General features: G+C 41.3%; 1 protein-coding gene across 6 annotated transcripts in view; it reads right to left on the bottom strand.

Annotated features, from left to right (window-relative positions):
- Positions 1-27,947, bottom strand: part of PIEZO2 (piezo type mechanosensitive ion channel component 2) — a 493,339-nt gene that overhangs the window by 60,132 nt on the left and 405,260 nt on the right. For 4 of the 6 annotated variants that reach the window (XM_054243960.2, XM_054243956.2, XM_054243958.2 and 1 more), the window contains 12 exons: positions 26,806-27,006; positions 25,597-25,801; positions 25,374-25,475; positions 24,394-24,559; positions 19,220-19,463; positions 16,719-16,815; positions 15,116-15,275; positions 10,854-10,943; positions 9,179-9,300; positions 8,085-8,156; positions 3,673-3,779; positions 2,290-2,388 (listed from right to left, as the gene is read on the bottom strand). In XM_054243960.2, the coding sequence (XP_054099935.2) occupies positions 2,290-2,388; positions 3,673-3,779; positions 8,085-8,156; positions 9,179-9,300; positions 10,854-10,943; positions 15,116-15,275; positions 16,719-16,815; positions 19,220-19,463; positions 24,394-24,559; positions 25,374-25,475; positions 25,597-25,801; positions 26,806-27,006 (1,665 nt within the window). The remainder of the gene's footprint in view (positions 1-2,289; positions 2,389-3,672; positions 3,780-8,084; positions 8,157-9,178; positions 9,301-10,853; positions 10,944-15,115; positions 15,276-16,718; positions 16,816-19,219; positions 19,464-24,393; positions 24,560-25,373; positions 25,476-25,596; positions 25,802-26,805; positions 27,007-27,947) is intronic. The other 2 variants (XM_003734614.7, XM_054243959.2) reach the window with 1 other exon arrangement.

Raw genomic sequence — 27,947 nt, 5'->3', positions numbered from 1 at the left:
GCTAAATTAAAACAAATGCAACATGTGTATTATTTCTGAATAACAAATTCTAGGAGGCAAAAATTTCTTCTATTTTATGCCAAAAGTGTATTTTAAACAATGGGAAGATGAACTGGAATTTGCAGGAGAAGGACTGAATAAAGGAATTTTTGGTAGATGTTCATTGGCTAAGTTAGTTGGGCATTCTATCAAGAATATGTTTGCAGCATGGTTCATTAATAAGCAAACTTGCCTCAGCACAATATTGGTTGTTTTAAAATAATCTGATTATTGAATGTAAGAAATTTTCAGGTTTAAAAGCAACATACAGTGACATTTCCTCTAAAAAAGTGTTATCACAATATTGCTTTTAGATAATGCATGAATCCCAAAAATAGAAAACAAAAAATGTAATTGAGGATTTGTGAATGTAAGAGGAGAACGAATTGGAGGAATTCTTTTTCTCTGAAGAGAAAGAAAACTGGGAGGAAAGGAGAGAAGAAAAGGGATGTGAAGGGTGAAATCGAAGAAGTCTTGTAGAAAGGGTGGGTGCCATTAACATTTTGGCTTATAAAAGGGCACTCCTGGCTAACAAAGCAGCCCTAAAGAAGCACGTCAGTGCTGCCTCACTGTCATGGGAATGGAGGTATGCAAATATCGGGGAAAGCGGAGAGAGGAGAGTCATAGGGTAAGTCCTTATTTGTAGACAAATTATCTTAACTTTGATGTTTTGAAATAGAAAATTTTACAGTTCCAGGAATTATTAATAAGGTTAGAAAAACGTTGACAATGAAGAGGAAGGGGAAAGGTCCCAATCCTTACTGAGTCAAGAAATGGAAGGCTCTTACCGAACTTCCCAATTCTTACTTTGCAGCTGCACCTGTCAGCCAGCTGGATGGGCCTCCCTGGAAAATCAGACACAAGCTCCACAAACCAGAGTAGAAAAATACATGGAAATTTACATGAAAGACCTCTGAGCTCTCCAAACAGCTACTACCAGTAGTATGCATCCCTGACTTTATCTTAAATTTTACTATATATATCAGGGGAAAATAGGATTCACTTTACTAACAACTTATTATGCAAAAACGCACTTATTCTTTAAGATGGGGAGAGCTTTATCGAAGTGAAGATCCTTAATTGAAATAGGTGAAGTTTCATCATCTGTCCTTTGATTCAGGTATGGTCTAGCACCTTCTTTATGTTGTCTGTAAGATTATATATATATAAATTAAGATGGGGGATAGCTAGGTTGTAATCTTTCATTTAAATAAGTTCTTAAATATGAGTTGAGAAAGTAATATGGTAGTCATATAAAAGAAAAGGAAAAGAATTTGGGGGAATCAGAAATGGTAAATACACTAAAAATTAGGGTCCTGGCATTTTAAAATTAGAAGGAACCTAGAGGTATGGATGCTGCTACTGAAGGCAGAGCCACAGTTGTGCTTCACATGAGATCTTGAGGGAAATGCACAATTTGAGGTCCCATAGGACCTGCTGAATCAGAACACACATTTCAATAAAATCCCAGGGTAAACTGTGAGAAGCACTGGTCTACCTCACTATTGAACTATGAGGGACATACAGACCAAAGCATTGTAGTGGCTGTCCCAACTGAATTCAGGAGAAAGGGGTTTCTATAAAACGTAAGACTAGGAATTCATTATTAGTGGTTTTTTGTAACAAAGTGACTACAACATAGGTAGCTGAATAACTTCGATTGTGCATTAGATTAATCAACAAAGAATTCTTGACAGTACATCCAAAAGCCCTAGCATGGATCTGTCAGTGAGGAGACCCGCAGACTGCACTGGGTTGATCAGCCTAGGGAGGAGCTGGCTGTACCAAGTGCAGAAACTGGAAGACAGAGGTTGAAAGGGAGATGAAAGAGGGCTGAAGTAAAAGACATCTTTTATTAGCTTATCTGGAATTTTACCAGCTTTCTGAGAAAAATTATCACACTTTTAATCATCAGAACTGATGCATGCAACCAGATGTGATCCTTTTAAAATGAGATGTGACTTAGGCAACACCATGAGAAGGAGAGAAAGTATATCTGTATCTGCATTTTCTCTTTCTATTTTTCGATAGTCTCTGATGTCCACTTAAAAACAACAGTCAAATAATAAGATCTTTGGCTTCTAAGAACTTGTTTTGGAAAACTTTTTCCAATATTTTAAATTCCTATAATTCCTTCATGGTACCATCTATAGAACCGAGAAAATGCAGAAATAGGGCAATGAAGGTATGTTTGTCTACAGTTCTAAGAGCAGAGAGTCACACACTACACATCAGTAAAACATCAAATACCTTTGCAGCTCTGATTAAATACTGAAGAATAGTTTTGGGAAGTTTAATGACAGACTTTGGCAAGGCTAAAATGGCTGACGCAAACTTCCCAATAGCTCTCTACAAAGAAGGACAAAGCAAGAGTAATTAGTAGAAAAAAACAAAAACTAGAAATTTAATATATGATGTCAGTATGAATTTGTCTCTACAATCACACGAACTAGGTTAAAAGGTGCCAGTCTCTGAAGCTAGAATAAAATGTGCTCTGTTTGTAAGTTAGGAATAAAGTAAATAGTCAATCATTGCATGTAATCCATCCAACATAGTGAAGATGTTCATGTTCTCTCCTTTGCTGCATGATGAGTTGTGGTTAGAATAAAACTCTTTTGAATAAAAATAAATGAGTTAAGTCATTAGTATTTGACAAGCCAGTTGCAAACATGCACACAAACCCAGTCATGAAGAAACATACACAAGAAGTAATGGAGGAAAAAAAAAAAAGCATCAGACCAAGGTGTCTCCACGAAGACTTCAGTTTTTCAATGTCATTGGGAAAACAAGCATGGATGGACCCCACCCACTTGAGAAGACCTGCCCCCAAAACTGATGATGGCCTTATCATGGGCATATCAAGTGACTTGATGGACATCATTCTATGTGCCTGGTAGGAAAACAAATGGGAAATAACAGTCTCTGTATGTAGCTAACTGATAAAAGAAATGCAGACCAATTTTCATCCCATACATAACTCTAGTGACAAAGCCTCATCTTTAACAAGCATTGATTCACATTCACCCAATACGCTATATTAGGGTGGTGAGCTATAGCTGAGAATGGGACAGAAGGTTCTAAAATAGAAAGGTAGCTAAGCTGAAAACAACAGAACTGTGCCAGATATTTTTATTACTAGTTCAATATATTCTCAAATCTTTAGCAATACATATGAAACAGTTTTCAAAATTTGAAGCAACATTTAAAAGATAATTTGCCACAAAACAAAGCAAGGATTTAGTTTTCATTATTGACTATCTCACATATTGAAATATAAGTCCATTCATGCAATCTGAAGCAATGCCAGAGAAGTCTTTTTCACTTCCTGCTTGCAAGAAAAACATTGAGCTCACCCAACGAAGCTTTATTTTTTTTGTTTATATCAGAAACTGTTTCATTGCAAGTGAGTGAAAACCTGACCTGAACATGGTTCTTGCTTGGTACTAATTACGGTGTTGCTGGGAGCAAGCATCATTACAATTTAATTAGAAATAAAAAATTGCAGATGTAAATCAGAAGCTTCGGGGAGCTACAACAGATGAATATGGTAGGAGGTATCTAGGCCCGCAGTCAAGGTTTCTCAATAAGAAAAGCTCTTCCAACTAGCAAAGGAAAGGTTTTTCCTATAATTACCTGGAACGCTGACCTTCGGGGAGGTTCTTCATCTTCCTTCTTTAATTCTTCCTCTTCCTCTTCTTCACTATCCGTTTCAAACAAATAATAATCTCCACTCCTGACCACTAAGCAAAACAAAACATTTACTTATTTCTTGAAAGACATATGAGGAAATTAGGGGCTTATTAATGCAATGTCCCCTAAAGATATACAAATTGTCCATAAGAGAGACACAATGAGAGATGTTGGCAGGGAGGAAAACACACGAGATGAAGAGAACTCATCTTGGCTAATGCTACGTGTGTTGGCATGTTGAGTCCACAGAGTATGAGGCCTTGTCTTTGCTGTATAAGAGAATTGGCCACTACAGGGTGGATCTGTGATGTTCTCCCTTCTTCACTGTAAATTTTACATAGATGAAGTAGATCAACTCTGCAGCAACCAGTTTTGTTACCGAGATGACCAAAATAACTGAAAATTATCATTTCAAAATTCGGCAATTTTGGTCTTTAGACAAGGCCAAAGTGAGGTGGAGGATTAGGCTTTATCTGAATGAGCCCAAACCTTTGCAGATTAGCCAATCAGGATGATTCAGGACCACGGTCAGTGTCACCAACCTCCTACTTCACTTTATACTGTGCAGACCTGACTTCTCCACATGTAACACAAGGGACAAAACATACACGGCAAGACATTTGAGACAGGTGAAAAAAAAACACACACACATACATTGCCATGAGGACGAAATTGGCAAGTAACATTGAAAACAAAATGACACAATGTAACAACAACAACAACGGCAGTAACAACAAAAACACCACCACCAACAACACTCTGGCAGCTTCTAAGTGTCGTGGCCCTGAGACAGACTGAGAGCGGCAGACAGGGTCCATAGGGTTTAGCACTGCCAGACTTCTGGTCAACAAGGAACTCCCCAGCGGTTTACTGAAATTTGGGGAGCACTCTACTGACCGTAAGACACAAAGCACAAACAGTATGGATTGTCTTTGCCTTGTCCTGATACTTTCCCTGCAAGAACATCATGCCTGTGGTCAAGAGTTGGGAACAGAGAAAACTACAATGTGCAGAGATTTAAGAAAATTTAATAAATTAAATCTTTATCAGTTTGATCATTATTTTAAGTCTATCAGAGAAAAGAGGCCCAGTATATGACATTTCTGATGCTACAAGCAATGTCCCATCATTGCAGGAAAATACATATTCAAATTATATTCAGGTTTTCAAATTTGCAAGCATCTTTTGGATGACATATTGTGATGTCTTAAGTTATCTTTTGGGCCTATACATTGTAAGGTAATGGGAAACCTTAGCTTGTTTAAAATTAGTTGCTTGAATATCACTTCACATGGCCAAAAGTTTAGTAATTTTGCCCACGATTTCAGAAGAATCTGAAGCCTCCATTCATGAAGATACAGAGTGAATGAATTGGGCCTTATATCCTTGAACAGAAGCACTGTCATTTGTTATTTTCATTTTGAAGAAAGAACCAGGCCGAGTACTGGGTCCAGGCCTTAGGAAATAAATGCAATACAACATAAGTAAGAATAAGCAAGAACAAACCAAAGTTACAGCATTACATTTGACAGTGAAGAAGACTATTAAAGTAATGCCTTCACATAAGCCGAGAGATTCGCAGGAAGGTGACGTGGACTCTACATCACGTGGTCGTTTGAGAAAAACACAGACTATTATAAGATTGAGCATTTTACCCTCATTATAGGTTCCAAAATCAACATTAGCTTAAATTGTATTCAATCATACCTTTGATAACTTTTATTAATATGGACAAGTTCAAAAGGTTTTATCATCTCAAGCAGTTGTAACATTGATTTTATCATTAGAAACCACCACTATTTATGTAAGCTAGTGGAATTATCACATAATAAAAAATAAAATGGAAGAAGTCTCTTATTTCCTTATAAAGTGTTATTGAAATGAAACTAGGAAAATAACAGAGCATATTTTCATTCACACCATCTGCTAAATACTTAGTAGAAAAGCTCTTACACATGTTTGTTAGCACAGATGGAGATTCTGACTCCAGCCTGTATCCGCATGCATATCGCGGATGTTGATGTTATTGCTAAATTACTAAGTTTGAAATTAACTTTTTAGATTCTACCACTTTTATCCTCAGAACTTGGCTCTCTGTTTCAGATGTTTATCAATAAGATGAAGCTTGGTATTAATTTAGGCAGTACTGAACCAATATTGAAACATACAGCACTGGAATGGAAGGTATCATTGAACAGCAATAATGCAATCTTGTGTGTGTACATAGGTATGGAAGTAGGAGATTTGTCTCCATACAGACCATGCTAAGATCTTCACTGCTCACCAATAATATCAAGAACATAGCAACATTTTTGCATTGTCAACTGATTTACACATGTGTATCCAACTGCGCTAATTCTTACACTCAGCATCTCTAAGAAATAGCTATTCGAAAGCCCAGTAACTCAAAAGATCCAATTAAGGGCTTTGAACAAAGTACTTCCAGATCTAAAGATGAGCTCTAGAACTCATCATAGACACAAAAATAAAGCACACATTCTTTCCCTTTTATTCTTCATATGCTTGTAAGGAGAAATACATTTTGCAGAAAAAAATTAACACCACAGTCTGAATGATTCCGAACTATGGATCACGCACATTTCTGCATTATTGCATCATAAGGTATTTAACAAGGCACACTTAGTTTAACACCAGTCTTCAAGAACTTGAAATAATGAGGGTGAAATGAACCAGAAAATCTAAAGTCAGCAACCTTCATAGAAAGTTCTTTAAATTATTGCAACTTGTAAGATAGTCATTAAAGACCATATCCAATTCCTTTGCAAATGTAATTTTTAGATGAGGAAAGGAAAGAGAACCACAATGATTGCAGTGGGAATGTACCCCAGGTGAAGTGAAAAAACATTCAATATGACACGATTTTGAAATGGATAGGTCTCTCTAAACTAGCAGAGGCCCTTTAAAAACACAAAGACAAGCACAGTTTACTTGTGACTTGATAGAAACAGGCATCTTGTGCACTGCATTACCAGATTGTTAGCATGACCGTCATGCCCTGAACAGTAAATAGAAGAGTCACATTGGACTCTGACTGGAATCTTTTGTCTTTGGACTTGGGAGGAAAATTAAATAAAACTCTTTATAACCATGTGTTTTTCATTTTTTGTCATAATGTTGAAATTCAATATTTAGGATTAAATTTGATTACATCCAGATATACTGAGCAAATTTCAAATATTGCTTCATTAAACTAGCTTGCTGAATTAGAAAATTATGTCTTGGGAGAGAGAGGCCAATGTCAGATCTATGTGAAACCAAGAATTAGATATGGGAAGAAACTCTGATTTATTTGATTTCCTAGTGATTCTAAATATCCTCCTAGTAGATTCACTACTACAACTGTGTGACGTTATTTGTCTCAATGATATTCTTTGTCCCATTAAAGTAGCCACAAGTATGGAGACATTGTGTAAGATATAAAAAACTGAAGACAACTTACAAAATTATAATTATTCAATATTCCAAGAAATTTAAAGAGGACTGGATTGGAATGGGTCATTCCACTACAATGCCATTGGAGCATCGTGATATTTCCTTTGCTAAGCAGAGCAAATATAGCCACTGAGTTCCAGAATTCCTCATTCATCATTATGATCAGGAGGGAAACACATTTTATGTGGCTATCAGGATCTGCTTTTAAAAATAGTTTTCTGGGTTTTGCTGTTAATTGGTCATCTCTGAGCATGGGGTGGCTTGAAAGCTGTGCCACATGTGGGCATTGGAATTTGGAGTGCCTTTTTGAGATTGAGGAGGAGGCAGAGTGAGAAAGTGAGTGCATTTTAAGTTATCGCTCGTCTTTCTATTAAACAAATTGCCAAAAACTCTTAAATGCAAATAAAATTAAAGTTGTGGGAATGAGGGGAGGGGAGGCTCACTGGCATCTGTGCATAGGTGCCTTACAGAGAGGGTCACTGACACTTTGAATAGAATGATCAGCCTTAAATCAGAGTCCAAGGTGGAGCTCAATCTCATCGTTAGTGAGGTACTTAGCCATAAAATATACATATGAATAGGGCTCTAGACCTCAGAATTCGGTAGTGTAATACTCAATTCTTCTTCCCTTTCTGAGCCCATAAATTGTGCTCTAGAATCTATAAGCCATGTGTTTGGCTTTCTTCAGCCAGCACAGAAATGTCTGTGCTGATGTTTCTGGAAGAATTGAACCTGGGGCTCAGAGGCCCATTGACATTGGAATTTTCCTACACTCTGACCTCCTATCAAGTCACAAGGATCAAACCATGCATGGAACACATGGGTCATGGGAACGCCTGAATTCTGGTCAAGGATATAAGGGTTGGAGTCGATGAGGTTGTAAGAGGATCAAGAAAACCTACTGGAAGCATGATCAACCCAAGGCCGCCACCACTGCTTTTTTTTGCCCTTGGCTTTCTGTTTGTCTGCTTCTCCTAAAATAAAATATGTCCAAACATTAATTCGTATAAAGTGAGAAAACAAATTTTGAAAACCACGCTTTAACAACTCAATTGTCAAATCTAGATAAATTGCAGAAGTATATCAGAGGTCAGGTAAAGGAACTATACTGAATCTGAAAAATATACATGTATTAACCGTCAATTTCACAAGATAAACACTAATTGTTCTTTTAACAGTATGCTACATTCTTACTTTCTTCTTAGTAACTGCGGGCATATAAAGACATATAAAAAATACATCTCACATTGAACACTACATTGAATTAACAGAAACAAAGCATCCCCCAAATTTTATAGAACCATTTACTGGCAAATATTTTGTTAAAGTACATAAATTGCAATACATTTTTTCTTGTGATTATATTAATTAATGGCTGGAAAATATAAATTTACTGGTCATGAATAGATACTATGCACTGGGAAAATATCATGCATTATTTCTCCACTCCATTCACATAGAGAAGCATGCAAGTCTCTATAAAAGATCCCTTAAACTTTGATATAATGAATCTATAATTAGATATAATCAATATACATTTCATGGTAAGTTTCATTGGAATGGGCAATAATTGAATGATATTTTAGCTACCAATATTCAGTTGCCACATAAAATACACATATGTATTTCATTTCCATACAAAATGTATAGAAATAAAAGATAACTGCATATCAGAAATATATCCTTTAAAGAAATAAATTAAGCAAAACTCTGACAATCTACTGCAGAAACAGATGTCTGTGGAACAAAAGCTAGGCTATGTGCTTGTTAAAGCTATCTTGCTGAAGAGTAGACACTCATAAAGTAATTGATTCATCAAATATATACTTTATGAAACTAATGAACATATCCATTCACAATGGGAAAATAAAGCTGAGTCAAAAAATGCATTGATAATATTGGTAAAATAAAAAGTAATATAATTTTACAACCTTATTCAATATCATGCTATTATTCAATGTTAAGAAACTTGAAAAAGGAAAATGACTTAACGTACTTTCATCATCCTCTTCAGAGAGTTTTTGTATGTCCTGGCCTTCCCCTGGCTCCTGGGTCAAGCTCAGCATCCTCTCCTTACCCTTTTTATATTTCTGTTGCCTGGCCTTGATGCGATCCATCCTATAAAGGAAAATAACATGAGTAATGCCAAGAACACATTCATTGTTCCATGTGGTCAGTACTTTGGACTTAGACTGTTATGTATATAGCTAAATTCATGGACAAATTACTTTGGAATACTTGGGAATTGTAAAATGGTTGCTCATTAGCAACAAGTATCTCCTTTCTTTTAGATGTGTGTGTGTGTGTGTGTGTGTGTGTGTGTGTGTGTGTGTGTTTGGGTGTGTATTCCCATGTTATTTGGCACTGCATAGATGCTAGTCTTAACAATATGACCAATAATAATTATGCTAAAGTTAGGCAAGCTGTATTTGATGTCCACTCACATCTTCTATCATAGCCATTTCGAACACTGCATATTATGAAACACAAATCCTTTATTCTCTCAAGTTTTGCATTCTTAAACAAATGGAAAGATTTAGCAAAGAGAATTACAGTAATAGACTTCACTTATCAGAAATTAGGAACACATTCTAAACATGGGTCCAAATTTGTTACTCTTTTAGACCTGATTTGGATAACTAGAAACAACAATAAAAACAGTTGAACCATATTGCATTTACATTATAATTTTTTAGATATAACTTACATCTTTATGAAAATAATTACACTGTGGAATAACCTTTACACTAGGAAATATTTCTGCTTGGGAAAAAAGCTGGGAAATAAGGTCAGAATGAGATGAAACTGCCCTAGCAAACTTAGGGAACTTTCCCAGTGGGCAGACGGTGGTCTCCGTTTTCTTGGGGAAAGTGTCTAGGCTTAGAATTCCCTGGCCATCACCTTTTAAACCTGGCCCCCAAACATATGAGGTACTACCAGTCCTCAGAGGTTCCATTATTGCTGGAAATTTCACTCAAAGAAAGTTATTTCCCATGGAATTCTCAAATCTCCTGAGTGGAGTCAGTCTACCCCTTGGGCTATCCAGAATGGGATGGTGGGAAAAGCCTTGGATGGGATCCAGGGAACTCTAGCTTGTATTTCTAGTGCTGCCTCTAGTTAGTGCTGACTAAATCATCTAATACCAGGGTTATCCGTTTCTTTCCAAAAAGACTGGATGATATTATCTAAAACCGTGCTTCCAAAACTGACTCCACATTTACCCCCTTAGCGCACAGATGTAATGAATGCTTATAGCAGGTGCTTGACACTGAGCAAGACCCTGTCTCATTCATCGGTCAGTTTAATCTTTACAAAAATCCAGGAAGACAGAACCGTGAGCTATAATGTAAAAACAGAAAATTCAAATTTAGGGAACTTAAATGACCTGCTCAAGGTTCTAAAGTAAGTCACTGAGCTAACAGTTGATCCCTGGTCCTCTGCAGGAGAGCACCCAACCCAACCATGCTGGAGCTATCCTGTTAAGCCGCTTTCACTTTCAGTCTAGTGGCATGAGCCATTGCCCCAGCACAAGAATAAATATATAGGACGTTGTGAAAGCCCATACATATAAATTTTTTAGGGTTTTGAGGCTCCCCAAGAGTGGAGTGCCAGCTGAATGTCATCACACAATCAGAAGACAGAAGAAGGATGAGCATCAACAGCATCCTTACTGTCGCTTCAGCTGGTCCATGGACTTTTTCTCTTCCTCAATTCTTGCCTTTACAGCTTTTACAATTGTGGCCTGGAAAAGTTCAGCTCCTCTAAAGGGAAATTGGAAACATGAAAAAGTCAGTATTCTTGCTATTGTTGTTCACCTTTCCCTGAAAATTATTCCTAAGGGTTAGAGAGCATCACATCTCTTTATGGCAGCTGCTTGCAGTTTCCTGGCTGGGAGTGGGAGTCAACAAGGCCCCTTCTAGAAGCCTTTCCCCATGGGTGAACAGGGCACAGGCCTTCCCCCTGGGACTGTGGGGGCTGCTCACAAGCCCAGTGATGAAGATCAGTGAAGGGGAAGTGTTTTGTATTCTCCAAGACTTTGAAGCCCACGAGCCTCTACAAACCTGTCCCACTAAACATTAGACTTCAGTGAAGCGTCCTCACCTGACCTTATTATAGTTATACCAAGGGGAGAAATTTGCAAAAAGGGGTATGTTCAGATTCATTTTCTCTTCAACGAGCAGAAACTGGGGATTTCTTTAGGGAATATGTAAAGGCCAAGTTCCCGTTCCAACTGTGGGACTTTAGTCTCTTGTCCCTGATTCTCTTCTTCTTGTCCTTGCACTCCCTTCTGTTCTTTCTCACTTCTCAGGCTAACTTCAGTGTCCCCATAAATCTCCTCAACCTTCTTCACATACTCAGCTCTGTCACACTGTTACGTGCTTGGCAAATCCCAAATCTGCAGGAACCTGATGGTATGCTGCCCTGGACTGGGAGGGGTTACTGGCAGCTGCTGGAAAAAAATGCCCTCCTGGGCAGATGGTTCTCTGCAGAGCCCCCAACTCCTTGGGAAGTCTTTTCCTTCTCTACAGTGGTTGTTTCAAACTCTGCTACGCTTTTCTCAAGTCTTAAGGCCTGTTGAGTGGTTTTGCACTCCTAGTAAACGACCTAGCTTCCTGCTTCCCAGAGGGAACACAAATCTTAAGGCAGAAAGTCTCTCAGTTTCCTGCACCATAAGTCCCACGGGTGTCCTGCCCTGCAGGGACAGTGGAAGAGGTACCGTCAGCCTGCCTAGGTCTGCCCTGGGCTCCAGGTCCCTTCCCCACTCGCAGCCTGGGGGACAATTCCTGTTTCTTCCTCTCTTCTTGCATTTCCAATTTTTTCATTAGGACTGAATTCTGTCCATAAGCATGCAAATGTACTCAAGTCTTGATAACCTTTAAAAAATGAAAAAGAACCCCCCCACGCCCCCACACACATTTTCCTATGTTGGAAGTTACATCACTGCCCCTTCACAGTGAAATGTCTTACGGTCATGTCTCAAAGCCTTTACAACTTCAACCACTGCTCGCTGCTGTCTGGCTTTGACCCCACTGTCAAGGCCACCGATTTCAATGTTCAGTTGTTAGTCTTATCCTTGTATAACTTCCTTAGGCTCCTAAGGCAACGTGCTCTCCCAGTTTTCCTTTTTCCTTTTGGCTCAGGCTGCTAGGTCTTCTTCGCAACCTCTTTCTTTGCCCATCTCCCACACATGAATGTTCCCCAGGGTTCTCTTCTCAAGCTTCACACTCCCTCTCAGCAGCTGCAACTCACCCACTCCAATACTATCTGTGTGATGGTGGCACTCCATCTACTCAGTCCTCTAGGCCTGTACATGCAGCTGCTTAGTGGACTTCCCAACTGGTTGAGTTTCATATGCCCACAGGACCTACAACTCCACAGCTGCAGTCTTCTCTCCCTGTTTGAGTTCCTATATTTGGAACTGGCACCACCGTTTGGCTAAGCCAGAATTCTGAGCACATCACCCTCTGTGCTTCCCTTTCCGTCACCATCTCCCTGCCCTCCCAACAGTTTTCAAGCTGTGCCTGTTTTGCCTCGGGAATGTCTTTGTCAGTGATCCTCTCCTGGTCTAGCTGGTATCACTACCCTGGATTATCATGGCAGTTGCTTAGCTGTCTCTCTGCCTTATAGTGCTGCCTGTACCCATCTATTCTCCACACCACAAGCAGAGTGGGCTTCCTGAAATGCAAATACAGTCAAAACACCTGCTCGTTTACACACTGGAAGGCCTTCCTAAGACTGTGGGAATATTTCTAAAGGCATAATCCTGGCTGATAGCCCCCTGAGGACCTGGCCTCTCCTGACCGGGAGCTTATCCCTCATGACTCACTATCCTTATCTTCCAGTCTCTGTGATGCAGTCACTGTGAGCTTCTGATGGCTACTTCCTTCCGTAGCTTCACTGGGCTGCTTCCTCTGCCTTCTCCTCTGACTAACTCCTCTTCATCCTTCAGCCTGCACTAGGACTGGAAGGCCACCTGGTTCATGCTCCTGCAGCTGGTTATATTCCCTTGATGTGACCTCATGGTTCCCCGAGTGTCTCCTACTGTCACACCTTCTGGTCTCAATGTCTGCGTCCCCTACAATTCACACGTGGAAATCCTGACTCCCAAGGGGACGGACAGGAGGTGAGGCCTTTTGGAGTTGATTGAGCGGGAAAGCAGAGCTTTCATGAATGGGATTACTGTCTTTATAAAAGAAGTCCAAAAGTGGTCTCTTGGCTCTTCCGCCAAAATAGGATGCAGCGGGAAGATGGCCATCTACTAGGAAGTGGGCGCTTGGCCAACACTGAATCTGCCCAAACCTTGATGTTGGACTTCCCAGGCTCTGGAACTGTGAGAAATACATGTATACTATTTACAGACCACCTGCTTTATGGTATTTTTGTTATGTCAGCCCAAATGGACTAAGACAATACCAGGTATACTGTAGTACAATTTCTCACTCATGTGCCACTTTCCTGCTAGTCTGTGAGCTCTGTCAGGGTGGAGGTTAGCACAGAGTAGGCAGTGAAAGAAATGAATGAATGAATGTGAATTCTTTGGACACACCATTATGAGTCCAATGCTTACTGATCAACTCATGGCTTTTCTTTAATCAGCATGAACTGTACTCTGAGCCACAGTTCCCACTCTCACTATAACATGAAGGGCACAATTTCTAAACAATTGTGACAATTTTGAGAAAAAGACACTGGGGAACGTTCATGTTTGAGAGATGGGCAAAAAAAAGAGGTTTCAAAAAAGACCTAGAAGCCTGAATCACAAAGGAAAAAGGAAAATTAGGAGAGCACGTTGCCTTAGCCTGAGGAAGATTGCTTCCAAGTGGAAGTTCATCAGATAGGTTATGTAAGGACCTCTGCAGACCAAATTTCTTGGGAAGGCAAAACAGATGCATTTACCTGCAAAATACCAGCTGTTTATGTACAATTAAATAAGGTTACTATTGGGATGAAACATTGTACTTTGCTCTGAAAATGATGTCCTGGGTATTAGAAAATGACTATAACAATGAATTCCAGAGCAATGCTGTATATAAAATAAAGTCATTGTCACCTACATAATGAGGGCTGGGCATGCCACAAGGCTCCTTTGACAATAGGGATCTTTCTATTTGACTCCAAGTTAGGTAACAGAGGCTGACAACTGCCATCATATAAATGGACCTTGGAAATAAACAAAATAAACGTTGCGTTTATCATGGCAGGAAAAGAGAACAGACTCTATGGAAACTACAGGCAAACACAGATGTATTAGTCTAAACCTCAAGCCAAATAATAGATATTGGTAATTTCATATAATACTACCTGAGAATCTGATTCGCATTGAGAATCTGATGGGACCTAGGTATGGTCTGAGTCTCTGAGAGGAGCACACACAGCAGCTGGGGGCCACACAGCTGGTCATCAACACCCACCCCCACCTCAGGGCCCTTCACTTTATTACCTCTACCCAGTTTTTTTCCCCTAAACTTACAAGATCAAAGGCAAAAATTGAAAGAAGAATAGAGTCTAGGGGAAAAAATAAGTAGTAATACAAATCAGGTCAGTGGCTCAGAGAAGAAAAGCAGGTGAGTAGGGGGAGGTAGGTGTAAGTGGACTGAACTCTAGACCAACGTGGCATACATTGCTGTTTGTCTGAGACCAGACTGAGCCACCCCTAGAGAACTGGTGGGTTCTGAGAGGTTCAAACTGACCAGTGAACCTCTGGCCTTCCATGGCATCCCCATTCCTTGTGAAGCCTGATGGTTACCTAGGCTTTCCTGTTACTGTTCTATTTTAAAGGTCTTGTGCTAAATTCTTCTTGGATTGATTTTGTTGGAAGGGATTTCTTAACTTCTTGTGAGTTCTGAAAGCAAGCTCAAACAGAAAACATAGTGCAAGATTATTTCAGGCAAGTTTCCTGGGAGAAACCACCTGATTCCACGGCCTGACCCACCTTGATGCCAGGATCTGGGAAGCTTTTATATCAGCCACAACATGTAGGAAATAATAACTCATGAAGACTCTTCTTTGCAGCAGGAGGAAGGCAAAACATATGCTGTCCCAAATGATTCCTGCCTCCCCACTGGGTAGTGTACAGGGTGAATTAGCAGGAGCTGTGGTAACAAAGTAGAAAAACACAAATTAAAATTAACATGCATTTTCATTATAATTATCTGGGGTATAGTCAGGCTTGGGAAATAAAGGCATAAAAGCAGCATTCTGAAGCTCTGACTTATTTATGAGTTGATTTATTTACAAGGAGGTCACACACTTCCAATCCAATGTCAGCATTGATTCATAAGGCTGACCACGCACTGAACTCATCATACTATACAGTTCAGGAGGACCACATTAACATGGAGGCCTCCTGAGTATTTCTCTCTCTTAAGAAGAAAGTGACCCTCAACAAGGGCCATGGAGAAATAATGTCCGGTGCCAGAGGAATTACTCTTCTACAAAAGAAAACACCCATTCTGGGAATGGGCTATACCCAGGGGTAACCAGCAAAATAATGAAAACAGCATGGTTTATAAGAAGGAACGTCAATAGTATGTCTTATCTTAAGTGAAAAGCAAAGTCCCAGTGAAGCTTCAGCAAAGTATAGCTTGAAATAGAAGCTACCTAATAAAAAAAAAAAAATTTACAAAAAGACGGTGTGGTGGCTCACGCATGTAATCTCAGCACTTTGGGAGAATGAGGCAGAAGAATTGCTGGAGGCCAGGAGTTCAAGACCAAGTTGGGCAACATCTCCACAAAAGATTAAAAAATTAGCCAGGCACAGTGGCACAGCTACTCAGGAGGCAGCTACTGTGATCTCAGCTACTCCAGAGGCAGAGGTAGGAGGATTGCTGGAGCCCAGGAGTTCCAGGTTACAGTGAGCTATGACTGTGCCATTGTAGTCTAGCCTGGGTAACAGAGGCCCTGCCTCAAAACATTTTTTAAAAAAATAGATAAATAATAAAAAATAAATAGGCAGAGAGAGCACTGTGTCCCAGTAACACCCATGGGTGCCATGGTAGACCAAGTGTGATGTCATCCTGGGTTCTTGTACAAGAGGCAGGGTGGTGGCAATGACACTTCCACCTTTGTCTCAGCAGGAGTCTAACTCTGGAAATCCTCATGCTCTTCCCAACTGTTTCCCTGAGTTGGAAGCTCTTTGAGCTTTCTAAGGACAAGAGGAGCCTGAAGTCAGAGTTACTTGATGATCCAAGATGTTAAGTGGAGCAACAGCAGGTTTGAATGGGCTTCTGGAATCCTTCCTAATTATGACTTAAAAAGTCCGGGGAGTTACTACAACACTACATCCAATCTCCAGATCACAGACTCCGAGTCCTCAGAGTTTCAGAAGTTTCAAGAAGATGATCAAAGAGGCTTAGCATAAGGCATCTCATATTATAGACAATAGATTCACAATGTACAGTTCTATAGCCTCCATCTGCAGATAACTGACCCCACTTTTATCTCCTTATTGGCTTTGGCCCACTTTTAAAATTAGAGCAATACAACTATCCTCCCTCTTCTGCCCTTCTGGTCCCACATTTGCTTTTCATACTTACGCATTTGATAGCCTTTGACTGTGCAGGCCAGGCTGAAAGCTTGGATCAACCAACAACTATTGTGCACCAGTGTTCCAATGTATCCACAAGCTCCTATCTGAAAAACAAAAGTGGGGCACACAGAAATGCTGAAGCTCTGCACACAGAAAAAAATGTGGTGTCTTCTGAGTATTCACAAGGTCTCAGTGGTAATGATTCTAGGAGATGCCAGTTGTACCTAAAAATTCAGTCACCTTGTGGTAATGCTTCAGGAGCAATGTAAATTCCTGGGGAAAATTAAACAGAATGAGCAAAGGAAAGGTCTTTCATGGAATGTTTTCTGTACTTGGAAGCACCACTTTTTCAAGAGAAAATCTTGGGTGATCATAGAAATAAATCTCAACTCTGTGATAATGAATGGGTGTGCACTGAACCCTAGAACTTTGACTTTGGTAGAATTATTTTCTTAAAAGCCAGATAAATAAAGCCTATGCTGTTCCCTAGAGGTCATCCCAGACTTAAGCTGCAGAGTGTAGTTCTTAGAACAGAACAGAGTATGTCTTTTGAGTGTTGTTTGACTGTTTCTCTCGGTAAAGAAATACTTTTTGTAGATTGGCAAGTGGTTGCCCTATAACAATGAATTTCTTGTTACAGTTAAGTTTAAATCTTAAGCTGGAAAATGTTTGAACAAGTGTGAATCATTGCAAGCCAACACATAAAAGTTTCAGCTGCATTGTGTGTATTTCCTGGGAACATGTGAGGAAGGAGAGTATCACTAGGATTTGTTCCCACAGTAGTGGTTACTCAGTATGGATTCCCCAACCCTAGGAATACTCCAGTCCTACACTGTCATATCCTGCTTTTGTTCCATTTTCCAGGCTAAAAATGCCTTCCCCCTTTGTCTCCCTGAAGACCCTTCAATCTATTTAGGAGTCTCTGATGCATTCAAATGGCATTGTCCCCAGGAAGCCTCTTCCCAGCTTCTCTAAGCAAGATATTAGGCATCCGTTTTTTTGCTTTGTTTCTCAAAAATGTTGTGATAATTATCATTAACATACTGCATCATAATTATTTATAAGTAGGTCTACCTTCCTTTTTAGAATGTGAATTCCTTGAGGGCAAAACCTCAGAGATGTTTAGCTCTAGTTCTTTGATATATCAAATAGCGCTTAGCAAAAAACAGGTCTACAGTACAGGTTTACAGAACGAATGAATGAATGAACTTTGAATCCATACATTTTCCAAGCATGGCTGTGAAATCAGCCTCTGGCAACAGATCCCTCACCATCAGACTGGCTTTAGAATGAACCAGCGTTCTGTTGTCCTTTCTCATGCTCTCTTCAACAACTCTCAATGCTTCTCCAAATGTAACTTGATGTCAGAGGGGTAAAAGCGCCCAGTAAAAGTCACCTTCACTGTCACCTGGAAAATGGACTTTCAATGGACTTCAGACAAAATATATTATCCAAATGCCTATTCATGGCTACATAAACTTGGCTTTCCAAGACCTCTAGACACAGAGATACACACCCCCCTGCCAAAAATCAAGGAGCTATCACAGTTGAGTTGCCTGGGGAGCTCATCCCTAAGTAGCTAGGAAGGAGATTTCCTCACTGCTCTCTCAGTGCAAAAGCAGTTACAGCCTGGGAGGTGCAGGCACAGGGATAAACTTTAAGTGGGCACCAGCCAGAGCGCTATCAACTCCTTCAGCTCAGGAGAGGTTGTTGCTTAATTTCCTGCAGCTCTAAACCACTGAAATGGTGTCCTTGTGTCCTGACAGGTTGATGTGACTCTGGAATTACCAATGGGCAGTGTGAGTTACCTGTCATGTGAGGGGAAGAGTTTGCTCTGAAACATAGCTACTAAAGAGCAGAGCAGCCAAACCTTGCTGGGGCCTGGTGGGAGTTCCATTAACCTTATATTGCTCTAGCTGTGTCCTAATCTGGACGTCTATACTCAGAGGGAACCAGAAGGCTGCATTTTCTCTTCTATCTACCCACATCTTATGAGTGCATAAAGCATTCTTGCCTGCAATAGCCCATTCTGCCTCATTCCTACCCCAACCAGTGTCGTAGAGAACCATGCTCATTATATCTCACATTTCTACGGTTCTCTCTGGATAAGAAGGTTGCTTTTTGCCAACATGAAACAGCTTTTGAAAAGATTCAATGGCTCCAATTCAGCTCTTAACAGGGCCACTTCATAACTCACAGCAACAGCGATGACAAATTATTCCTCAGAAGAGACAGAATTTTAATTAGTAAAAGACATTTTAGAATTATTCCTATGAATACATATCCTTTAGTCATGTGCCCTTGAAACGGTGAAAATGAGCAAAAAGGATTCTGTGTAACGTGGCAAGACAGAGAGAAATAAATGGGTTTTGAATTCTGAATTTGCAGCATCTTATTTGGGGCTTTTAAGAGAGCAACATGAGAAGCCCTGGGCTTTTGATAACCACGAGTGGATTGTTTACTCTTACATGGAAATCACAAATGTGTTATACAATGGGAACCACTTACTGACAGGATATTTTTCATCGTAATCACAAAAACGTTGTACGCAATCAGCCAGTCCCAATAGCGCAGGATGCTCTTGATGGGTTTCAACAGCAAATCGCCCCCAAAGAGCAGGAAGTAGAAACAGGCCACCAGGTACCCCATGCAAAAGATGCTAATCCTGGTGGTGCCAGTGATGAAGATGATGGTGAGCACGAACCAGAAGAGGTAGCTGAAGACGATCACTTTGGACATGTCTAAGTAAGATCTGGAAAACAAAGCCAGCAACAGAAGGACAACAACAAAACGAACAGAAGCAAAATCAGGAAAGTCTCCTTTAACAGGGGAAGAAATTCACGGTCTCTACTATGACTTGCAAATCAGACTACAAGCTTTAATTTAATCCTGGTATCTAGGAAACCCTCAAATAGTTAGTAATGGACCAATAGATGAGCTGTGGAAACTGTGTGCATGCTTCTCAACACCTTATTCAAGCCAAATTTCTCACAAACAACATTTTCTGCCTACCACTTGAGTATTCAAAATTCTCCTTTATTTTTCTGTGAGAGGCATGGAACATAGCACGGCAAAAGAAATTCTAAGATACAGATGCCTTCTGTTTAGTGAAAGAAAAGCTAAGAATGGATGAACTAATTCCTTTGATAAACTAGAAGTTAAACAAATTTATATTGAACACAAAACTTTTATTAGAGGTAGAAATCTTTCTCTACAGATGAGAGGCGATTCTGACAAACTATCCGCAGCCATAGTGGGGCTTTCTTGTTCTTTTCAGTACTCTGGTTTTGGAGGTTCTCTGGTTGAGTCAGGATTTGCTTTTGGGGGCCACCCATTCCTGCTGCTTTCCTGATGGAAGGTGAGGCCAGCGCTCAGGTGTCAGCATTGCAACAAGCAACAGCTCTAGCTTACTGGTCAATGTCATCTGACAGGAGTCACACCTGCAGGCTAAGTCCCAACTGCATTTCTTGATTAGAACTTTCTGGTTTTGGGGGTTTTGTTTTGGTGGTTTCTCTTGCCATGTTTGGGAAGAAGCGTAGGAGAACAAATTCTGGATTTTTTTTGATTAATGAATTCTTGTTTTGTAGGATGTTAATAAGGATGTTATTAATGATTCTTGTTTTGTAGGATGTTTATTAATTGCTTAATAAAATATGCACTACACTTGAGCTGTCCACCGTTGTTAGGGGATCAGTTTGAGCTGTGCCCTGGTACATTTTTCAAGAAAGTGAACTTTTTTTTTTTTTTGAGATGGAGTTTCACTCTTGTTACCCAGACTGGAGTGCAATGGCAGGATCTCGGCTCACCGCAACCTCCACCTTCTGGGTTCAAGCAATTCTCCTGCCTCAGCCTCCCGAGTAGCTGGGACTACAGGCACGCACCACCATGCCCAGCTAATTTTTGTATTTTTAGTAGAGACGGGGTTTCACCTTGTTGACCAGGATGGTGTCGATCTCTTGACCTCGTGATCCACCCGCCTCGGCCTCCCAAAGTGCTGGGATTATAGGCGTGAGCCACCACACCCGCCAAGGAAAGTGAACTTTTAACCTTTACTCTTTTTAAAGGAAAACACTGAAATATTTTTATGATTTTTTTGCCTAAAATATGTAAAACTCTTCCTTGACTTCCTTCCTAATGGACAGTGGAGTGAAATGTCAGTATCTGTCTGTATCCCTGGATCATCACAAAGAAAGGTAGTAACCTGGATGAGCCTAGGGGCTTTCTGAAGTGAGCGTGATTTGAATTCAGTGGAACTGGGTTGCTGGCATTTCGAGTATGTGTGCTGGCCCGTGTGTGCCTCTGAGTGCAGGTTATTCTTTCCTTACATTTCCTTCCTTGCCTGCAGCAGTCAATTCCTGCTTTACCAGTCCTGGCCTTCACATTGAATCCACTTTGAGTCCAGAATTCATCAAACTAAGTTTGTGAGGATAAGTTGGAGAAAAACCCCAGGAAACATGCTTCAACAAGGAGCCTTAAGGATCTCTGAGTAGAGAGACTGAGACCTGATGACAGGTACTGTGGCTAAGGGGCCACCTAACTATCACGCCTCTGGCCACTTTCCAGAGATCCCAGGCTGCTGTGGAGCTGACCCCTGTGGGGGAGGAAGAGGCGAGCACAGTTGTGCTTCCGACCGGCAGCGTGTGCACTGGCTTCCTACTCACTGCTGTGGCATTTGACAGGCCACCTCCTGAGGGGGTCACTTTGCTGGCAGTCCTCATTGAGAAACAGAACAAAAATTTGAAATAACTAAAAAAAAAATCAGCTTTAAAAATCAATGGCACACAAAAGCTTTTCATTTGAGTTATGATTTAGGTTTTTCATGCATACATTTGAAATACTTATGTTCTCTTTGCAATACTAAAAATATTTGGTTAGACTCACTGTCTTCTTAGCATCATAGAGAAAAAGTAAAAAATGGAAGTCCTACCTTAGATCAGTGCCTAGTCTGGTACTTAATTCACAAATCGAATGGTCAAGTCTATACAGCATATGGTTTTGAAGCAAACTCACTTCCTGATTTACTCGTCCATACTGAGCCTCTTGTGGTACCAAGAGGCACTCAAGAGCTTAAACATTCAGATTTGGGAGCTGGACTGCTTGAGTTCCAATCCCAGTTCTACTGTTGCCTACGTCTCATCTGGTTGTCGCAGTTTCCTCATATCCACAATGGGGATCATAGCATGACCTCCTAGGGTCGGGGTAAGATGGCTGCATGTGTGCAAAGCCTGGAACAGAGCCTGATGCAAAGGGAGCACCAGGTGACTGACAGCTATCTGTACTGGTATATGCATTGTGGGCTGAGAACTGTACAAGCAGGGATGGGGACAAGTGCAAAAGCAAGTTAGGAGTGACCTTTACCCTAAGGCTACAGCTTACCAACACCAGGCAGAAGATGATACACACCATGTAAACAGGAATCTCTAGAAGACCAGAAGCTGGAGAGCAACTCCAGGTGTGGGGTTGGCCGGCTAGGGTACTATCAGTGACCTGTCTCCACTTGGATGGTGTACGTGTATGAAATTAGTCCCACAACATATAGCTAATAAGAGGGTATAAAAAGTCACAGCAGCTCCCTCAGACAATTGACTACAGTGGCCAGTTGAGTGGAGTCTTAGAGGCATTTAAAGACAGAAGACCTGACTGCAGAGGCAGAGTGGGCCTGCCCTCCATGAAGTGGGCCTTGGGTGACAAAATCTCAACTTGGAAACTCAGTGAATGCAGAAAGAGTGAGTGCACAGGGAGAAGTGTGGCATGATTTAAACACAGACACTGTGACGGATACACAGCCCAGATCAGCTGTCATGAGGGTGGGTGAAGTGGTGGAGGATGGAAAACTGCACAGGGTGGAACCTAGGGAGCCATCTCTCCTCAGTGCCCAGTGAATACAGAAAGTGAGGATAAGAACAAGGAATGAGGAGCAGAGAGGGAAGATGAGGAAGACAAATGGAGGATGAGGAAGAGGGATGGGGGATAAGGATAAGGGGTGAAGGATGAGGAGGAGAGATAGGGGATAAGGATGAGGGATGGAGAATGAGGAGGAGAGATGAAGGATGAGAATGAGGAATGGAGCATGAGGAGGAAGGATGAGGATAAGGAGAAGAGATGGATGATGAGGAGGAGGGACAGAGGATGAGAATGAGAAATGGAAGAGAAGGAGGAATGGGCATAAGGATGAGAGATGGGGATTGAGAATGAGGGATGAAGGATGAGGAGGATGAATGGAGAATGAGGATGAGCTATGGGGATAAGGATGAGGGATGAAGGATAAGTAGGAGGAGTGGAAGATGACAAGAAAAGATGGGGATGAGGAAGAGGAAAAGGGGATGAGAATAAGCTATGAGGATGAGGGATGAAGAATGAGAAGTGGGGATGGAGGATTAGCTATGGGGATGAGAATGAGGCATGAGGAATGAGGATGAATGGAGGAAGAGAATGAAGGAAAAAGAAGGAGGAGTGATAGGGATAAGGATGAGGAATGGGATGGACAAGAATGAGCTAAGGAAATGAGCTTGAGGAATGGAGGATGAGTAGGAGGAGTGGAAGATGAGAAGGAGGGATGAGGTGAGGCAGAGGCAAGGGGGATGATGAGGAGGGATGGGAGATAAGGATAAGCTATGGGGATGAGGTTGAGGAATGAATGATGAGAATGAGGAATGGAGACGAAGAGGAATACAGGATGAGAAGGAGAAATGAAGGATATGGAGGAAGGATGGAGATAAGTAGGAGAAATGGGGGATGATTAATGGGGATGTGGAAGAATGATCTATGGAGATGTGGATGAAGGATGAAAGATTAGGAGGAAGGGTGGAGGAGGAGGAGGACAAATGGGGATAAGGATGAGGGATGGGGATAAGGATGAAGGATGGAGAATATGGATGAGCTATGTGGATAAGAATGTGGGATGGAGGAGGAGGAGGAGGAGTAGAGAATGAGGAACACTTACAGAGGAAAGATGGGGATGAAGGGAGGGAAGGGGGATGAGGATGTGCTACGGGGATGAGTATGAGGGATGAAGAATGGAAAGGTGCGTGATGAGGAGTAAGAATGGAGATGAGGGAATAAGGATGAGTAGGATGAATGGAGGATGAGAAAAACAAATGGAGGATGATGAGGAAGGATGGGGATAAGAACAAGAGATGGAGGATGAGAATAAGTGATGAAGATGAGGAAGAAGTCTGGAGGGTGGGGAGGAGGAGTTGGGATAAGGATGAGCTATGGGGATGAAGAAGAAAAATGAAGGATTAGTAGGAGAGATAGAAGATGAGGAGGGATGGGGATGAGGATGAGGATGAGGGATGAAAGAAAAGGAAGAAAGATGGGGGGTGAGGAGGAGAAGGGAAGATGAGGATGAGTTATGGCAATGCGGAGGAGGGATAAGGGATGAGAAAAAGGGCCCTCCACTAAAGAGCTGGTGAAAATGGCACAAGTCAGTTTTTATCTAAAGAAGAGGAGGAGAACTGAGGCCATAAAGAGGTGGTTTACACTGACAAAAGCAGGTGCAGTACTACAATTCAGAGACTCAGCTTCCAGGCTACTGACCAATCCTGTCCAGCATTTATTAGCTTCAGTGTGTACAATTCAGCGGATCTATTTTCCAAGTATAGCAGAGAAAGTATAGAAGAGCAATGTAACGGAAACCTACACATGAAAGTGGCTCTTAGCAAATGTGAAGCTCTAGTTACCTGCAGTGAATAAAATCTGGCACAGGGTTGTGCTGGCTGAAGGAGGCTGCATCGAGGTTCATGCAGATCTCAACATTGTCACCTGCCATGATCCGCACTGCAGCCTTGTTCTCATCCTCAAAAATCTGCCGTTGTAGGGAGGCACACAGAAGCAGCATGAAGTCATCTGGCAAGACAGAGGTGAGATCATTAAGCAGCCTTGTCCTCTTCTGATTTACATAATGCAACACACAGTCATCACACAGCAACAGCCACCCCCCAGATCCTAAGTGAGTTGTGTTCCCAAAGTTCATAGTAAAATTCATCCTGGAGTCCAATGTTGGGGCCAAGTCATACCTTCTCCACCTTTGAGGGCATAGAGTGCCATGGATGTGGCAGATGCAGACGTTCATTTTTCTTTATCTTTTCCATCCCCCTTTGCATTTCTAACTGAAGACTCTCCCCAGAGCATAAGCCACACTGCAGATGTGGTGTGAGTAGGTGTAGATGGGGAAGTGTGTGAGAGCACAGAGCAGCCTGAGAGCTGTCCTCCAGGCAACTGCCCACAGAGACCTCAGGCCAAGCCCGCCTAGCATCCTACACACAAGCTACTTCCTTGCTTCTTAAACCCAAACTTGTTTAGGCAGGCAGTCATCTGCATTTTCTTCAACATCCAGTACTCTGGTCTTTGGGGAGCTGCTCTGACCTTTGGATCACCAGCTGCCCTGTGAAGACCTTGGGGCTGCAGCCCAATTCTAGAGCAACTGAAATTGGGGAAGCATCTTCCAGCACCCACTGTCTCATGTTCAGGGTAAATTTTGCAAATGTAATAGGGCGAGTAGAAGCCATTAATGACTTGTGATATTAATGTGTAAGACAAGCCTTTACACGATTATGAAGCCTGGTGGAAGATGCAAAGGCACTAACGCATAGCATGTGAGGAACAGTTAGCGGTAAACCTGGATACCAGCCCTCCGTGGTCCTGCAGTAGAAACACTTACAGACGAGAAACACAGGGTTGGGCCGCACAATGAAATCTGGGAAGTATAGCCACTTTATAATGTTGTCGTTGAAGCTGGCACCCTTGAATCTCCAAGGGTAATCTGCAGAAAAGGAAGTGGTGAACAGCACAATCAATACTCTTCTTCATCACTCTTCTCCCAGCTGTCCACTCTGTAATGGCTTCTTCTAAAAGTAGATGGATCCAGGGAAGGGCAGGCTCACCTCGGCAAGGAGCAGGTGGGATGCCGATGCAGATGAAGTACTGGAAGGTGATGATGCATGCCAGGAAGCAGCAGTACTTGGGCCAGATCTCCGCAATGGCTTTCCTTCGGCGTCTATATAAGACAGCGATCAGCCAGCAGGCATGGATCATGGCATAGAAATCCATTCGCTGGCCAATCACATTAACTGACAGTAGGAAACAGGTCTGTGTAAAGACAAAGAGAGGCAAAAAAAAAAAAAAAAAAAAATCAGGCTTATGGGAAAGGGGACTGGTGATAGGTGTTAGGTCTGTGTAGGTGGCAGAGACCCACATCCCTCAGGGCCAGACTGTCTGCACAGGTTCACCAGCACTTGCTCTTTTGAGTATCTTAGCATGAAGACAGAAATCCCGTACAGATTACTCCCAAGGGAAAATCTGACTAAGTAGCTGTTATAATCACCACTTCAGACAATAAAGAGAACAACAATTTTTATCTCTTCATGAAACATAACCATTGCTACTTCATTCTATGAAGGCACAGGCACTATCACAACCATTTTAGCTTAAAACAGTTAATTTTGGCTGCAGCTTATGCTTTCAGAATTCACAAAAAGAAAGAAGATGAATATTTATTTGTTTGTTTAGAGATGGAATCTCGCTCTGTTGCCCAGGCTGGATTGCAGTGGTGTGATCTTGGCTCACTGCAACCTCTGCCTCTCAGGTTCAAGCAATTTTCCTGCCTCAGCCTCCCGAGTAGCTGAGTTTACAGGCACACACCATTACACATGGCCAATTTTTGTATTTTTAGTAGAGATGGTTTTTCACCATGTTGCCCAGGCTGGTCTCAAATTCCTGACCTCAGAAGATCCACCTGCTTCAGCCTCCCAAGGCGCTGAGATTACAGGTGTGAGCCACTGCGCCCGGCCAGGAGATTAATACTTTATTCTTGAACAGAAACCTGTTAACATGGAAACTGATGGCCATGCATTTAGATGGCTCTGTATCCAGAGAGGCCAAGGCACTGCTGTAGAGAGGGTGTTTGGCACACAATCTTGGAAAACCTTCAGTCAAGCCAGTTAACCATCAGTACAAACACTTTCTGTTGTTCTCAAGGAGATAGCCATCATGCCTGGAGATGTATCACAAAGCTCCAGGGGTCAGTTGGCTGGAAGAAGTTCTTTGAATTTTCACGGAAAAGAGAAACAAAACATGTCAGCAAGGAAACTCACCTCCAGACCGAACTTGTAGAAGAAGTAATTGATGAAATATTTGGCACAATTAACAAGTCCATCATCTAGATGTAGTCTTGTAATGTCATGAAAGATAGTTTTAGACACAGGGGCTGTCAGGTTATTTCGACCTCGATAGTATTCCTGATGGCGGTAAATGGTGACTTCAAAGGCCAGGATAGCCAGCATCAGGAGGTTATTCTACAAAGCAAGAAAACACAACTGCGTCAGTCAGATGCTTTTGATTTGGTAATTTCAAGTAATCCTCATATTCTTGACACCTAAAAGGACAATGTTTGATAAAAGCTCACCTCTGTTAAACAGTTCTGAGCTCAATATTTATTTTCTCTATCTAATTTATTGTGGCATTATCTCCATTAAGAAATCAGGCCAACTTCCAAAATAATAGGATCTAGAATCTCTAGACCTAAGATGCTGCTGCTCAGTCCTGTTTCTCAAAACTATACAGCTCATAACAAGGAAGCAATTTCCAGTGATCCAAGGAGGGTAGTTCAGCATTGTTTGCAACCAGAAGTGCAAAACAGTACAGAGACACCCTGGGAAACACACTGAGCTGGATGAGTGGGAAGCTGCTTGGGGGGAAGTTTTTGAATACTCCTGAAATCTGGCTACAGAGAGCAATAGATTGAGAAGCATGCTGACAGTAAAGTAATAGTAGTGATGATGTAACTGTTATTTGAGATAATGAAAATAGCTAAGATTTATGGAACCATAGCTTCTAGACACAATTCTATCACCCTTTTAAAATACCAATGTCTTTATTCTCATAACAGCTATTTATGGCAAGTACTGGCACAAAAGATATCTACCACATGAGGAAAAAACTAGAAGGTAAAAAGAGAAAATGGGACACTTAATACATCTTAAAATTCTAGGTGCTAAGTGCAGAGGCTGTATTATTAAGTGCATGTCAGTGTAACATGATTAGGACTGCTCAGATCATCCATGAAAAGAAGATATGAAAAATCTGAGGCATGTGGTTTGCATTATGTTTGTATGACTGTTTGCACTCAAATTTCCTTTGATAAATCTATACTTTATTATTTCTAGATGTAATATATGCTCTTTATTAAAAACTAGAGAGAAACAGAATTTACACAGCACAAATGTCTTGTAAGGCT

The sequence above is a fragment of the Callithrix jacchus genome, chromosome 13, assembly GCF_049354715.1.
Source record: "Callithrix jacchus isolate 240 chromosome 13, calJac240_pri, whole genome shotgun sequence".
Taxonomy (NCBI): domain Eukaryota; kingdom Metazoa; phylum Chordata; class Mammalia; order Primates; family Cebidae; genus Callithrix; species Callithrix jacchus.
The sequence above is the reverse complement of the archived record's forward strand: the minus strand, read 5'-3'. Positions and strand labels throughout refer to the sequence as shown.